This window comes from Arvicanthis niloticus, chromosome 9 (genome assembly GCF_011762505.2).
Source record: "Arvicanthis niloticus isolate mArvNil1 chromosome 9, mArvNil1.pat.X, whole genome shotgun sequence".
NCBI classification, from domain to species: Eukaryota; Metazoa; Chordata; class Mammalia; order Rodentia; family Muridae; genus Arvicanthis; species Arvicanthis niloticus.
The window spans coordinates 26,392,937-26,408,380 of record NC_047666.1 but is presented as its reverse complement, the minus strand read 5'-3'; the positions used below and the strand labels follow the sequence as shown (position 1 = coordinate 26,408,380).

At 45.5% G+C, this 15,444-nt stretch overlaps 1 protein-coding gene across 18 annotated transcripts in view; it reads right to left on the bottom strand.

The window, feature by feature from the left end:
* Window positions 1–13,429, bottom strand: part of Aak1 (AP2 associated kinase 1) — a 145,608-nt gene extending 132,179 nt beyond the window's left edge. For 14 of the 18 annotated variants that reach the window (XM_034512154.2, XM_076940054.1, XM_076940057.1 and 11 more), the window contains exons 1-2: window positions 13,087–13,246; window positions 12,523–12,906 (exon numbers count right to left, since the gene is read on the bottom strand). In XM_034512154.2, the coding sequence (XP_034368045.1) occupies window positions 12,523–12,685 (163 nt within the window). In that variant the 5' untranslated portion in view covers window positions 12,686–12,906; window positions 13,087–13,246. Of the gene's footprint in view, window positions 1–12,522; window positions 12,907–13,086; window positions 13,254–13,277 lie in introns of those variants that run through there. The other 4 variants (XM_034512155.2, XM_076940058.1, XM_076940051.1 and 1 more) reach the window with 3 other exon arrangements.
* Window positions 13,430–15,444: the final 2,015 nt, after the last annotated feature.

Here is a 15,444-nt window from a genome sequence, read left to right as displayed (position 1 = left end):
ATATACAGGCAGATAAAACACTCATACACACAAAATAGATAAATAAATCTTTTAAAAAAAGAGTTTTAAAGGAGTTGGGATATAGGTCAGTGGCAGCATTTGCCTACATGCATGAAGCTCTAGGTTCGATCTCAAAGAGCTAAACTAATGATAAAGGGAACAAGCAAGATCAAGCAGGCTGCCATGCTGTCAACATTCCTGACATAGATGGTTCTGGGAAGAGAGGGAGTCAGATCATCAAGCGTCTCTCTTTCCTCATACAGGGCTTATGGATGTATATCAAACACCAGCTCTGCCAGGTTATATTAATACACAGCAAAACAAATATTCCCTCAGGAAAACAAACTTTATACAACCAAATATTAAGAATTACTTATTCAGAGACTGCTAACCAAGAACATGCCAGGCCTATGCTAAGTGCTCTAGATACATTCTTTCAGCTAATCTTATAAAAACCACCCAGTTTTTGAATTTTAAGAGAAAAATAGATTTTAGGAGTCAGCCAACATCACAGGGATGACCTAGGATTCCAGCAAAGAGCAGCCTACCGCTACTGTCCATGTTTGTGACCTCAGTCAGTCCCCATTGTGCTAGCCAAGGTGCAAAGGAAAACACAGAGGCAACCCCTCTACTTCAGCAGGGCAGGGGAGGATAGAGCATTGGAAATCAAGCTTTCCCAATCACTGCTATGCAATATACACTCTCTGGCCAAGCCAAGATTTTTCCACAGTCAAATGGCCTAATAGAATCATATCTTCCAGTACAACCCTCACCAACCTGTCATCACTCCACCCCGCATCAAAGTTTCCAGAATGTTAAAGAGAAGGGGACAAAGGCCTGAAGAATAGGGTTAGGTTACACCTGGGGAAAACTAAGCAAGTTTAAAAACTTGTGATAGAAGCAACACTTTCGGCCCTGGCCAGATGAGCCAGAGACCAACCACCTTCCCCTACACAGCCCACAAGACCCCAGAGTCCTATCTCTTCCCTGTCCACATAGGTACTGGTCGTCACCTAAACCTCCTTTTCACAGGAGTACCAAAAACACCATCATCCTTCCTTCACACCATCAGTCCCAGGGCAACAGCTCTGAATGACCTTGTACACAGGCATCAAGCAACTGGCACAGCCGTGGACTGCTTTCATTGATATTTTAGATCCCTGTAATCCCAGTTGATAATCTGGCGTCAATGTCGTGTTCGGCCCTCACAACAACATAGGGATGCCATCAGCGATAACCTCTCAACTTCTCAGAAGTCCTAAGTAACGCTCCAGTTGGCACTGCTGTCCACTGTCTGTCTGCCAACGTTAATCCAACCTAAGGAGGAAAATGGCCGCTCAAGCTGATTCAACCATATCTGAACTCACACGAAACCCCAAGGTATTAAGAACAATTTTTTAAATTACATTATTTTTTCTGTATATATGTGGGCAGGTTAACCAGCTCACTGCATGTGGAGGTCAGAGACAACTTGTGTGAGTTGATTCTTTCCCTCCACCACATGAGTCTGGGGGTCGAGCTCAGGTAGTCAGGATTGGCAGAGAACATCTTTATCTGTTGAACCCACCATGCTGGCCCAAAAATTCCCAAGTTTTTATTATTTCTACTTTGTTTTAGCTGAGACTTGCCCTTTGGCAGGGTGAAGACCTAATTCAAAATGACTCCTATTTGTCATAATAGGACAGGTATGTGTATTTCTGTCATTTAGTAGGATATGATAGAGTATTTGCCTACAACTCATAAAGCCCTAGTTCACTCTCCACTAGAAAAACCCAAAATAAACCCTCAACAAAGAATTATTGAACCCTCAAATCTCACTACTACCATGGCAGCACAACACGGCGTGGTGACCAAGGTGGTAAGAGAAAACTGGTGTGGCTCAGAAGTACGTAATGCATTCGACTTCAGGTGAGGGGTTCTTAAATAATTCAATAAACTTTCTTAGAATCAATAAACCAGCAGCTTTTCCTATTCTTTTTAAAACTCTTAGTTCTCTGCATAAACTAAGCTCTTATAGGAATAAGCTAGTAACCACACAATAGTAAGACCAGTCTTAGAAGGTCCTTGATGAAGTCAGTGGTAACAGTATCCTAATACTCACTAATACGGATTTAGAACTTAAACTTTCTCTCCAAATCTTTCCATCTCAGTGCTGCAGTTTGAAAGTGTTCCTCCAAAGTATGTATGTTGGGTTCCAGTCACCAGGATGGTGGTACAAAAAAGTGAGGCCTTTAGGAGATGAGTCTCAAGGGAAAGGTCCTTAGAAAGGAGATGAGTACCCTTAGGGGTGCCAGAAAGTTGTTCTGTCCATTCCTCCCTATGAGGAAACATGGCAAAGCAAGCAGTTCCCAGAAGAGAACTCTAGCCAGAAATCTACCATGCTGCCACTCTGCTTGTACATCTCTAGCCTCCAGCACTGAGAAATAAACTGTCCTGCTTACAAGCTACCCAGTTTACAGAATTCTGTTACAGCAACCCAAAGAGACTTAGACAATGGGTATCCCTAAAATACTGTACAAGTATCCCTGGCTTAAAAAGCTCACAAGGAGGTCTGGAGAGATAGCTTAGTGGTTAATAGCCCTGACTGCTCTCCCAGAGGCCCTGAGTTCAATTTCCAGCAACCACATGGTGGGTCACAACCATCTGTAATTGGATCCAATGACCTCTTCTGGTGTGTCTGAAGATAGCAACAGTGTAGTCATATACAAATAGATAAACAAACGGTTTAAAAAGCTCACAAAGAGGTTTACTTGAGAAAGGCATACAGAAAAGGTAAAGAGTGTTACGGAAGGTGCCATGCCAAGGGCATCTATCTGTTACTGAGTGCAGGATGTGTCTACAGTAGGGTGTACCGTCTACTGGCGCTCCTCCCTTGAGGAACCCTGCTTAGGAAACACCTCTAGTTCAGCTGGATGTGCTCTCGTCTGCCCTCTGCAAGGTGGAGATAAGTACTTTCCATCTCCTGAGGAACACCACTCTGGACCAGTGCTCTTCAAATAGTATGTCTGAGACAACCCACTGAGGTACAGATAGCAAAGTACACTTTCATTTATATTTATTCTCCTCACAGAAAATAAGATTGTCAAGAAAAAGGCAGCCCAAAAACTATAAAGAATATTTGCAAATCTTCTACTTGAAAAGATTAATACCCAGAATGCAGAGATTTCTTAAGCAAATAAGTAAACAATTGATTCAAAAAATGACCAAAGGACTTTAATAAACATTTCTTCAAAAAGATACACAGATAGATAATAAGCACATGAAATGTTCAGCATCACTAATTATTTGGGAATTGCAAATCAAAACTATAATAAGACAACATATGTAACACCTATTAAGCCAGTTACCATCGCAAACAGAAAATAAAGCCAGGCCCAGTGGCACAGGCCTGTACTTTCAGCTCTCAGAGACAAGGGAGAGTTCAAGGTCACCTTGGGTTACCCTGTCTCTAAAATAACAATAATACTGGACATAATGGTACAGCCTTTAATCCAGCTCTAGGAGGTAGAAACGGGGGGCAGATCACTTTGAATCCACCTGTAAGTTTGAGACCAACCTGGTCTCAGCTACATTCCAAGCCAGATTGGCCTACATGAGACTTTGACTAAAACGGTAAAAACAAAAACTGGGGCTGAAGCGATGGCTCAGCAGTTAAGAATGCTTGCTTTTACAGAGGACCAGAGTTCAGTTCCCAGTACTCACATGAGATGGCTCACAACTCCTGTAACTATAGCTCTACCAGCACTACGTATACATGGCATACATTCACATACACACACACACACACACACACACACACACACACACATTCACATACACACACACATTCACACACACACACACACACACATTCACATACACACACACACACACACACACACACACGGCACACATTCACATACACACACACACACACACACACACACACATTCACATACACACACACACACACACACACGGCACACATTCACATACACACACACACACACACACACACACGGCACACATTCACATACACACACACATACACACACACACACACACACACGGCACACATTCACATACACACACACACACACACACGGCACACATTCACATACACACACACACACACACACACACACACACACGGCACACATTCACATACACACACACACACACACACACACACACGGCACACATTCACATACACACACACACACACACACACGGCACACATTCACATACACACACACACACACACGGCACACATTCACATACACACACACACACACACACGGCACACATTCACACACACACACACACACACACACACATGGCACACATTCACATACACACACACACACACACACACGGCACACATTCACATACACACACACATACACACACGGCACACATTCACATACACACACACACACACACACGGCACACATTCACACACACACACACACACACACACATGGCACACATTCACACACACACACACACACACACACACACACGGCACACATTCACATACACACACACACACACACACACACATACACACACGGCACACATTCACATACACACACACACACACACACACACACACATTCACATACACACACACACACACACACACACACGGCACACATTCACATACACACACACACACACACACACACACGGCACACATTCACATACACACACACATACACACACATTCACACACACACACACACATAAATAAAATCAAATCTTTAAGATAAAACTACCAACAGAGTCACTAAGATCCTTGGGCACTATAGATAGCATGTAAGACTTTAGGGTCTCTACAGGACACAACATGACAATCTCTCAAAGACCTGAGACGAGGATCATGGGAGGCCCAAAAGGATGACTCAGCACACAAAGATGCTTGCTGCCAAGCCTGACAACCTGAGTTCCGTTCTTCGATGCCACGTAGTAAAAAAAGAAAAACAGCCCCTACAAGTTGGCCTCTGACTTCCGAACATGCACTGAGATGGGTGTACAACACATACATACACACGCACACTAACTTACACATATATATACACACACTAACTTAAAAAAATGTTTAAAAAAATTTACATGACCCAGCAATTCTATGTATATCCCAAAATAATTCAATGCAGTGCCTCAAAGAAAAGTTTCCCCATCCACGTTCATGACTTCACTACATAAAGGTGGGATCAATTCACTAGGCCATCAACAAATGAATAAGCAAGTAAAACGTGAAATATATGCACAACAGAGTATCACTGAGCCTTAAAAAAAAAAAAAGAGTAAACTACAACATGGATGAACCTTGAAGACTTTATGCTAAGCAAATAAGCAAGTTACAAAAAGCAAACAGTCTATGGTCACACCAGAAGTACACACAAGTATTTGTCAAAGTAAGGGACAGAAAGGAGAGAAAGGGAGCTAAGTTAGGTGCACAACTTCCACCTCACAAGACAAAAGCATACGGAGGAAGACGGTGTGGTGGCTTTAGTCTATGAAGGCAGGGAACACCAACCAACTGCGCACTCGGTTATGAGGGCAGAATTTGCTAGGAACACTTTTTTATTATTATGTTGTTCTGGTTTTTTTTGTTTGTTTGTTTGTTTGTTTTTTTGGTTTTTTTTTTTTTTTTTTTTTTGAGACAGGGTCTCATTATGTAGTTCTCACTGCCAAAACTCACAGAGATCTGCTAGTCTCTGTCCCAGAGTACTGGAATTAAAACACACATGACAACACCCTGCCTGCTAGGTGTGCTTTTACAACAATCCAAAAGAGAAGAAAAACAAACAAAAAGCCCTGGACATGGTGGTATGACTCCCTATTATTCCAGCACTGAGAAAGTGAGCGGGATGATCAGGAGTTCTAGGTCATCCTGAGCTACTTAACAAGTTCATAGTCAGCCTTGACTATAAGAGACTGTCTAAAATAAAAAATGAAACAAACAAAAAACTAAGATTTTTATCTTTATTAATATGTAATGAGTAATGCCTAAAGCCAGTGCTCCCATTCACTCCGTTGTCTCACACTATAAGGCAGTGGTGGCAGCCCTCACCCACTGGGAGAAATGTGCTTCATGTGGGTATGGGTAAGTGGGTTTACAAATCACGCTGTTTTAAATGAATTAGCCTCATAAAACAGAGAGGCGTAACAAGATTTTCTGGAACCCTTGGACTAAGGCAGCACGGGCATGATGAGCAACAGCACGGGAGCCCACCACTTCCCTCTGCTGTCCTCTCTATCAGGTAAGCTACAAAACGGAACACAGCCATGGCTTATAAAACAGCTCACCTAAACCCTGCCATCGTTCAGAAGTGACTGCACACACTGTGCTGCTGCTGAAGCTCACCTTAAGTATGCACCGAACTTTCAGAAAGTATCAAGTGACAGCAGGACAGGAGCATGACTTCCAAGTCACAGAGATGAGGGAAGGCATACTGTAATGTAACTCCTATTCTCCACAGCTTTAGAGACCACTGACCTAAACCTACACCAACCAACAGCACTTTCTGTGATGAGAAACTATCGGTCCTGTCTGCAACTGTAAGCACTAATCACAGGTGGCTTTTCAGCAACTAGCACTTAGCTAGTGTATCTCAAGAGTTAAGTTGTTATTTTGTTTAATTTTGGATAATTTAAACAGCTATCTCTAGTTGAGGGTACTTTATCAGACAGCACATCCATAGGCCACAATTAGATTACAGCCTCAGTCTCAAAATGTACATCTTGTCTTGGGTCATGTTATCCCTTCTGCCTAGAATGTTTTCCTGATCTTGTCTATCTGGTAATAAACTCTCGTTTTTCAAGACATACCTTAAATGTCACTGTTTAGGTTTCTTTCCCTAGCTACTCACCCCTCACAAGATAACTGCCCTCACCCTTTCACAGGCTCCATTTCAATATCTACAGCAATTTCTCCCATGTCTCAAGATGATGACTGAGTTCCTGAAGGCAGATACCTGTGCACAGCATCTGCTCAGCAACACTCACAGGGTAAGCATCTCCAGGTCACACCATAATCAGTCCACCTACAACTCAGCTCAGAAAAGTAGACTGCACCTAGGGCTTGCTACTTCGCTGGCTAATACTGCTTTTTTTTTTTTTTTTCCCGAGACAGGGTTTCTCTGTGTAGTCCTGGCTGTCCTGGAACTCACTCTGTAGACCAGGCTGGCCTCGAACTCAGAAATTCGCCTGCCTCTGCCTCCCAAGTGCTGGGATTAAAGGTGTGCGATACCAACACCGGGCCTAATACTGCTTCTTGAGCAGGCTCAGAAGGCACCTGTTCTAGAGCAGCACAGTGGTGGACACTGGTCCTGGTCCCAAGTGTCCACTTTCAAATACTACAAGTTAAAATACATTTTCGGTTGTTTTAATGTTTACAAAGCCACCCGTCATCTTAGCTCCTGAGGTACAGTAGCTGCCTCCCCATGTATTCTCCCACCTGAAGCCCATGTGCTCCTGTTTCATCGCTCACTAAATGAGCTTGACTTTGTCAGAAAGACCAAAGGAGAGGCTCTGACCATAGCAACTGCAGATCCTGGACTTCACTTCTCAATTCTGGATTTGGTTATATTTAGCAAAGCTATAAGCGTCATCCTGCCCAAAACCAGGAAGACACCATTCACAAACCACCCCCTGAAAATCTGCATTGCCTGTAAAAACCAAGACTTCCCAGCAGGCAAAGTCATCTGTAACAAGACAGATCAAAGTGGTATCTGTGTCAAGAAAGAGACTCAGGAACAGCTAACTAGTCTCTCTGCCTGGTGCTCAAGGGTGTTCAATAGTCCCCAGGAACTATTTCTTCCCTTTCTCATCTGCTCTAGTCAAACATGCTACCTGCCCTGTGCATCCTTCTCTTGACACCGGTAACCTTGCACCCACAACACCCCCACCACCACCACCACCACCTGCCTGCTTCTGCTTGACTTCTTCTTGACACTCTGAGACACTCCTTTTACACATTTTACTGTGCCTTACCACATGGCTAGGGCACCACAGTAAGGGGGCGAGTACATACTTGTAGCCTCCTGATAGTTCTTCAAAAAGCATAGAGCCACTGAAGGAAGTGAGCAGCAAACACATCCAAATATATCCTGGGGAGCAAATATACAAGAATCTCTTTCTATCCCACCTCCAAATACACACACCCTGGGCTTCCTTTCCTTGAGGCTGGAAGGAAACTTGTACCAAAACAGTGACATCACACCAGTCAGTATTCCTGACCTCACCTTCCATTTCACCACTCCATATTGTTGCACATGCCATCCCCTCTACCTGGGAGGCCTCTGGTAACAGGACTGGAACACTTGCTGAGTAACTGCCACCTATTCAAACCGCCCCTTTCTCCCTATCACCTTTGAACTACAGGACACTTATTCCAGGGTTACTTGTAATTTATTGGTCTCAGTACATGACACATCCAGCTTTTTTCTGGAACCTAATACAGTGCTTGCCATGGAAAAGCACAAATAAATGGTTCACCAGATGAATGCATACATGTACTACCAAGACATTTAAACTATGTGTTATATGTGAGCCGGGGAGGAGAAGTTGCACACACTTTGAAGCCTTTCTACCTTGTTCTGCAGAAAGGGGGAATTAGGGAAGCTTCTGACAATCTTGGTTCTCATCAGCCCCAGAACTGGATTCTTTTTGTGCAGGTGAGTATGTTCTGTGGAGCCTGCTAGTCCACCTTCTGCAGAACTGATACAGCTCTGGAATGCCACCTTGGGCACAGCAAGTATCCAATATTTATTTACTGTTTAAACTTTAGATATAAGGCTTTATAAAGCCAAGGAGTATGACAAAATTACTGTGTCTAAGCAATGCTCTAATTTCCCCAATGAGCTCAGTCTAGAAGCTTAAGCCAAGTCATCCCTTGCTATCACATGCCTATTAACTCAGACATGGTCTATCATCTCCTACAGGTAGCTACACTAAAAAAACACTCAGCCTAGAGATGCTCACATCCCTCTAATTCATGACTGAGGCTGACCTTCCTCCAGGACTAGTAGAGAGCCAGTCTAGCAAGGCTGCCACTGCTGCTGTCGCTGGAGATGGCAGCCCAGCAGTCCCCTCTTCTCCAGCACCTGATTCCTGGAGTTCTGGCAGTCTCTTACTATGAAGCACAGACCAATACCCACTGGGGAAAAGAAAACTGTGAACATGATGTGGTGATAATCAGGTCTGCGTTTGAAAACTTCCACTGTCACCACCCTACAGCCTGACCGCTGCCTGGGGCACGTGGTATATAACTCTATCACAGCAACTCTGGCTGGAACTGGTGGACAGGTCAGAATCTGAGGGCTCGGAAAAGGGAAGCTAGGGAAGAGCTACTGCTACCCAAACAATACTGCAAAGAGCATCTGACTCATCCCAAACAGGAGCGAGGACACTACCTTACACTGTCCCAGTCAAACCAGCCTTCACCTGTTCCCCACTCACCTTTAACTCTACATACACTGAGTAAATAACGGCTACCATTTATTGAAAGTGTAAATTCCTTATATACACTGTCATCAACAAGTCCTCAACACCATCCCACAGGGCGGGGGAACTTGAACTTTAGCTTATGTCAGAGTCTCCCCAGAACTTGTTAAAACTTCCATACCTACAACCTACAGAGCAATGTGTCAGAGAGATCTTCATTTCTAACAAGCTCTCCTGTGGAATATTTTGACCTAAGTTGAGTAACTGTTAAAGAAAAGAAAGAGAAAAAGAAAGAAAGAAAGAAAGAAAGAAAAGGAAAAGGAAACAAAGATTCAGAGGGCCAGCAAAACGGTTGCCCAAGAAAAGAGACTTGTCACAAAAGTCTGATAATCTGATTCTATCCCCATGTAAAGGTAGAAGGAGAGAGCTAACATCTCAGTGCTGCCCTGACTTCTACACACTGTGGCACATGCACACACAAGCACGTGTGGCAGCATGCACGCACAGTAATAGTAATAGTAGTAGTAATAATAATAAATACTTCTTAAAACAGATCCAGGAAATGGTGAGCTTGCTCAGAGAATACACACACACACACACACACACACACACACTATGTAAAATGTTTAAAAACAAAAGCTATAGGATCTGTGGGCATAAGCACACTGCTACATGTACAAACGTATTTCCTACATTGACTGGCAGTCTTCTAAAGGCAGCCATCAGGACTAGGATGTAGCTCAGGGTAGAGCCACCTGACTACCATGCTCAAGACAAGCAAGGTCCACAGCACCTCAACGAAGTTGACTGGCTAATTAAAAAGGCACACATCATACTTTAGAGTTTATATCTCTTACCCCTTTCAAACCTCAGTGGTGTCATTCAACTCAGTAGTGCAACATAAATACTGACTCTTCCATATCCACACACGTCAAAGGCCACACGTGAAGCTCAATCATAGCCAAAAAATGTGCCAGACCAAATTTTAAATGCTGCACTCAGGCACAGCCTCAGCCCATACTGACACCACACGGGCTAGTCCATAAAACACGTCTTAGCCCGCTAACACTGAGGGATCCTAAGGACCAGATCTGCAGCTACTGAAGCCTAGTTTACTCATGGTGACACTAATGAGCCCGTCACTCACTGTCCATTTTCTATCTCTTCAAACAGCTCTGAAATTCTAACATCTGGTTAAACATCATGTCCCCAGAGCCTAGCCCAGAACTTGCCACACCATAAGCACTGTGTGACTGTCGGCTGAATGAATAAATGAATGAATGGACAGTTCTGAGCCCTAAGTTCTACTTTTTAAAATATCAGAATGCACAATGTGCAGCTCTCAGGATGAATTCCATGGAAGCCTAGAAAACAAAGGCTGATTTTGTGTTTTCTCTTTCCCACCACTCTTCCAAGACTCAGAGAATAAGCAAAGCTTAGGGCAACACGTGACAAGACAACATCCTAGTTGAAAAAAATGTTCCTGGGCTCTGAGGCCATCCTCCTGATCCTCCTCCCCTGCCCCCTCCATCCCTTCTCTCTCTCTCTCTCTCTCTCTCTCTCTCTCTCTCTCTCTCTCTCTCTCCACCCACTGCAGTCAAGGACTTTGGCTACAGGATAAGAGTCAGCTCAGATTCCAAGGTACAGATCTGGCAGCAGACATAGAAGCATCTCCCACCCTGCACCAGAGTCTCAAGGAAAGGTTCAGAAAGGATTGTTACTCAGGCCCAGATTAAGTGCAGTCAGAACAATGCTAAGAATGGAGGGAAAAAAAAAAAAAAAAACAAAAAAAAACAGTAATCTCACAAGGAAATTATCAGATATCTCTTCAAAATTGTGCTTTTTACATACAGGCTTCAATGTATCCTCAGAAACCCAGCCTTGCTGGGTCAAGTACTTATACAAACTAAGTCAAACAGAGCTTTCGCCTCTTCCCACCCACCCGTCCCCCACCCTACAACACTCACCATGACAGGCATTTCCTAGGCCCAGGTAGGGATCCTTTCTTCAACCTCAGCTTGCAGAAGCCTCCTTTTCAAAGGGGCCTCTTAGCTCTCATTCTTCCTTCCCTAGCTAATAAACTATCCCTCCCTACCACCATGTTGCCTTCACTGAGGCCTCCCCCATAGCCAACCCCTGGCAGTCTGTAACGCAACCTACAGCAGGCTGGTCCTATCCAATTAGTTTAAATTGCTTCATGCCAAGGAAATTGCTGCTTTTATTAAAAATAAAAGCACACTAAGCAGGCAATGAGCTGTGAAAAGTATCAGTCTGGCATAATTATGAAGGTCGAGGTTAAGGTTACCAAAGGAACACTCAAAAGATTTCCCTAAAGCCTGGGGCATAAAAATATGTACCTGCATGAATACAGATAGACAAATGAGCACACACCAAGAGAAACCACACAACATCCTCTCCAACTGAGAGAAAACTAAACCAGAGCCAATCTTAAGTCATTCTTAGTAGAAACTAAAAGGGGAAAAGAGGCCTAGGCGACTGAGTTCACAACAATCTGATTCGCTTCTTATGATTTTATCTTACCTACATCCTGGGGACCTCATTGCAGTTGAGTAAAGAAACAAATCTAATCAAAACACCAAAAAATGCATTCCTATCCCCACAAAAATCCTCTCTGGATACCTGCTTATAGAAATGGGAAAGTTGGGTGCGAGAAGCCCCTCTCTCCTTTAAGATTTCTCCCCATTCCCACCCTTCAGCCTCCGCATCAGAATATAAAGTTTCAGGGAAATGGTAAGACCACCACCCTGCATTTGATGTCATTTATACTTCACACATACGTTTTCTTATAGGATCCGAATAATTCATTCAAAGGAGATTTCTCCACGTGACCCCCCCCCTCCATAAAAGGCCACTGAGGTAAACTATTTGGGCAATACTGCCCCCCAAGCCCTGTCAATTCCCAGTCTGAGTTTTAATTCTCTCAAGGACAATGACTCGAAAGGAAAGCGCGGGGGGGGGGGGGGGGAAGGGAGGGTCAGTTGGTCAAAACCCATTCATACAACTAGAAAACAGAGTCTTGCCACATCAGCACAGGAATTTAATTCACCGCGCACTGGCTTCCTAACATACCTTCCGCCAACACCTCGTCCACGGTGACCTGCTGCCTCCCGATGCCGAAGACCCTTCCGATGTAGCCACTGCCCAGGCCTGAGCTGCTGCCCCCTCCTCCGCTGGAGCCTGAACCCAGGCCAGAGCTCCCCTGCTCTCGCCTGGAGTCGAAAAACTTCTTCATCTTTCCAATACGAAACGCCAAGGCAAAATGCCGATGGTTTCTAGGTTCGTATTTGTTGTAAAGACAAGAGATCTAAGGATTTCTTCTCCGGTTTCAGCCCTGAGGAGAGCCACGGGAATCCGGCCGTGGGGTGGGGGCTGAGGGACGGCGCCTGCAGGAATATACTGTCAATCGCGCGGCGGGTCCCCTCCTCCTCGGGGAGCGATCGTTTAAGTTTAAACCTGCGATGACAGAGGCAGAGAGAGGATGAATCAGTAACACACTCCAGAGCCTAACTGCCAGGTCCTAGGGGAAGCAAAGGCCGTCATCCAGAGGAAACACTGCGTGCATTTTCTTCAGGAAAGCCCAGGAAACGCACCGGCCCCCTGCCCGGACCCCCACCCCGGGCCCCGGACACCCACTAGCGGCCGCTCGGCGGCGAGCCCAGCTACCAGCCCCGCGACATGGCCACAGCCGCCGGCCTGCGACGCGAAGGAGGCGGCGCTGCCGCAGAGCCGGGGCCGCTTCGGCGCCCGCCCGCCAGCTGATCCCCGAGCGCCGCGCTGAGGCCGCCCCTCCCCCGCGCGCGCGCCCGTCGGCTCCGACCACCCACCCGGAAGTGACCTGCCACCGGAAGTGCTTCTCAGAGCTGCGCAGCCCCTGCTCAGGACCGTCTCGGGTGCACTAGCTGTAGCTACAGAGCGAAAGAAATCGATGGCAAGAAGGGGACCAGAGAAGGGGCACTAGGGACAGAGATACTTGGAAGAGAACGTTGCTGGAGTCCGGGCGCTGAGCACCCTGGGAAGGGTAGTTCAGTGTAACGTAGCATCTGGACTACAATTCCCAAGATGCCCTAGGAGCGAGCGCAGCTTCGGACGCCGGCTCCAGGGTCTGGAGGCGATAGTAGGGTGGTGCAGAAATGAGGCTTCGGGTATTTAAATACATCCGGTAAAGTCACCAGAGACTAGTTTTCCAGCTGCACGTACCGCTCTCTGGAGCCATTTTATCTATGGCCTGGCCTTATGGACCCAGGCACTCTGGGAATTGTGGTTTCACACGAGTCCGGACTGACACCTGAAGGACGCGGCTTAACTGCCTCGCCCCAGTTGGGATTGGGAGTTCCCTGACGTCATGGGAGCGGAGGTACTGAAGGCTTGGGGTCTGGGGAGAAATGGGTATGATGCCAGCAGGGAGCCGAGCGGAATCTCGGTGCTGAAGAAAGCAAAGCTGGTGTCTTCCGGTCCCCGACCACGATGAGAACTCTCTGAGAAGCCCCAGAGTCGAAGAAGGAACTGCGGGAGACCCAGTACACGGAGCACCTAGGGACCAGGGTACAGTCCATCGTTGGGCTCCACCCCAATCCACAGCTCTCATCCGACCCAGACTTGCCGGGTCCTCACCAGACATATTCACGCGGGAACATTAGACATACCTACTGCTTTCTCTTCCAGAATCTTTCACTAGAAGATGCTGTGTTTACTAAGAAGATGCTTGGTGGGGATAGAGTACCGGGCTGTGTGATTGGCACCTGTCAAATGCTGAGGATTTGGAAAGGAATTGAGATATCTGCTCCTAGATTGCCTCACAGAGGATAGATATTGATGTCGTGCCAAATCCCTGCCTCCCTTGTCCCCTCCCCCAAGAAATACATTTTTCCCCTCTTCTTTGAGTATAGGTTATTTTTCTCCTCCGCCAGCTCTCCACACTTCTTAAAGATGTACCCACCCTCTTGCAGTTCATCCCAGAATTTCTACTTCAGGCACTTGAGGAAGATCTAGAAGGATGCCCCCAGGAAATAAAAAAGATGGTTCTTGATTAATCTGAGTATTGAGCCGGGCCGAGCTGGCAGTGGCTGTTTCGGTTTCTTGGTTCATGTGGTGCCATAGCCATATAACTCCCCGGAGAGAGATAGCATCTTTCCTTCTGGAGACAGCCAGCATTGCCACCTCAGTTCACACAATCCTGCAGCCACCTTAAGGGTGAGACTCAGCACCTGCTGAGCATCCCCTCAGCTCAGCCCACGGGTGTGTTCTCCTCACCTTCCTTAAAAGGCTTGATTTCTGTCTAAAGAAGCTTAGTGTGTATCTTAAAATAGATAGGAAATCTTATTGGGCTTACAGACCCTCATCTTTCTCAGCACCCATTAATTTTGACCGACTTTTAAAGAATCTGTTAGTTAAGCCCTGTTACCTTATCAGGTTTTACTTTTCTTCACTTTCCTGGTACAGCCCAGGTTTGCCCAAATCTCAAGCTTCGATTCAGATAGTCAAGTTTTCCAGTAGGAGTAAGGCAGCTTACTCCCATTGAATAATATGCATTTATTAGGTACTCAACCTGGATGAAAAACCACTGTTTAACAGAAGGGGGCTGCAGCAATCATTCCTATGCATTTATTGGTGGGGGGAGGGGAAGAGAGAGAGAGAGACTGACTGACTGACTCTGAGAGAGTCTTACTTTGTAATTTGGCTGGCCTGGAACTCTCTTCATAGATCAGGCTGGCCTCAAACTCATAGAGAACTGCCTGCCTCTGCCTCCCAAGTGCTGGAACACACTTTTTTTTTTTTAAAGTATAGCTTGATCATAAACTGAGCAAAAATACTTAAGTGACTAATAGAAGACTAAAGCTATTGTTTTTCATCTTTTTAGAGACTAATATTAACAGCAGTTATAACTCGATGTTCTAGTTTTGTATGCATTATTTAATCCTCACAGCCACCTATGGAACAGAGTACTATTTTTAGATGGGTTTAAAGGTGAGGAGCTGAAGCACAAGGTGGGCA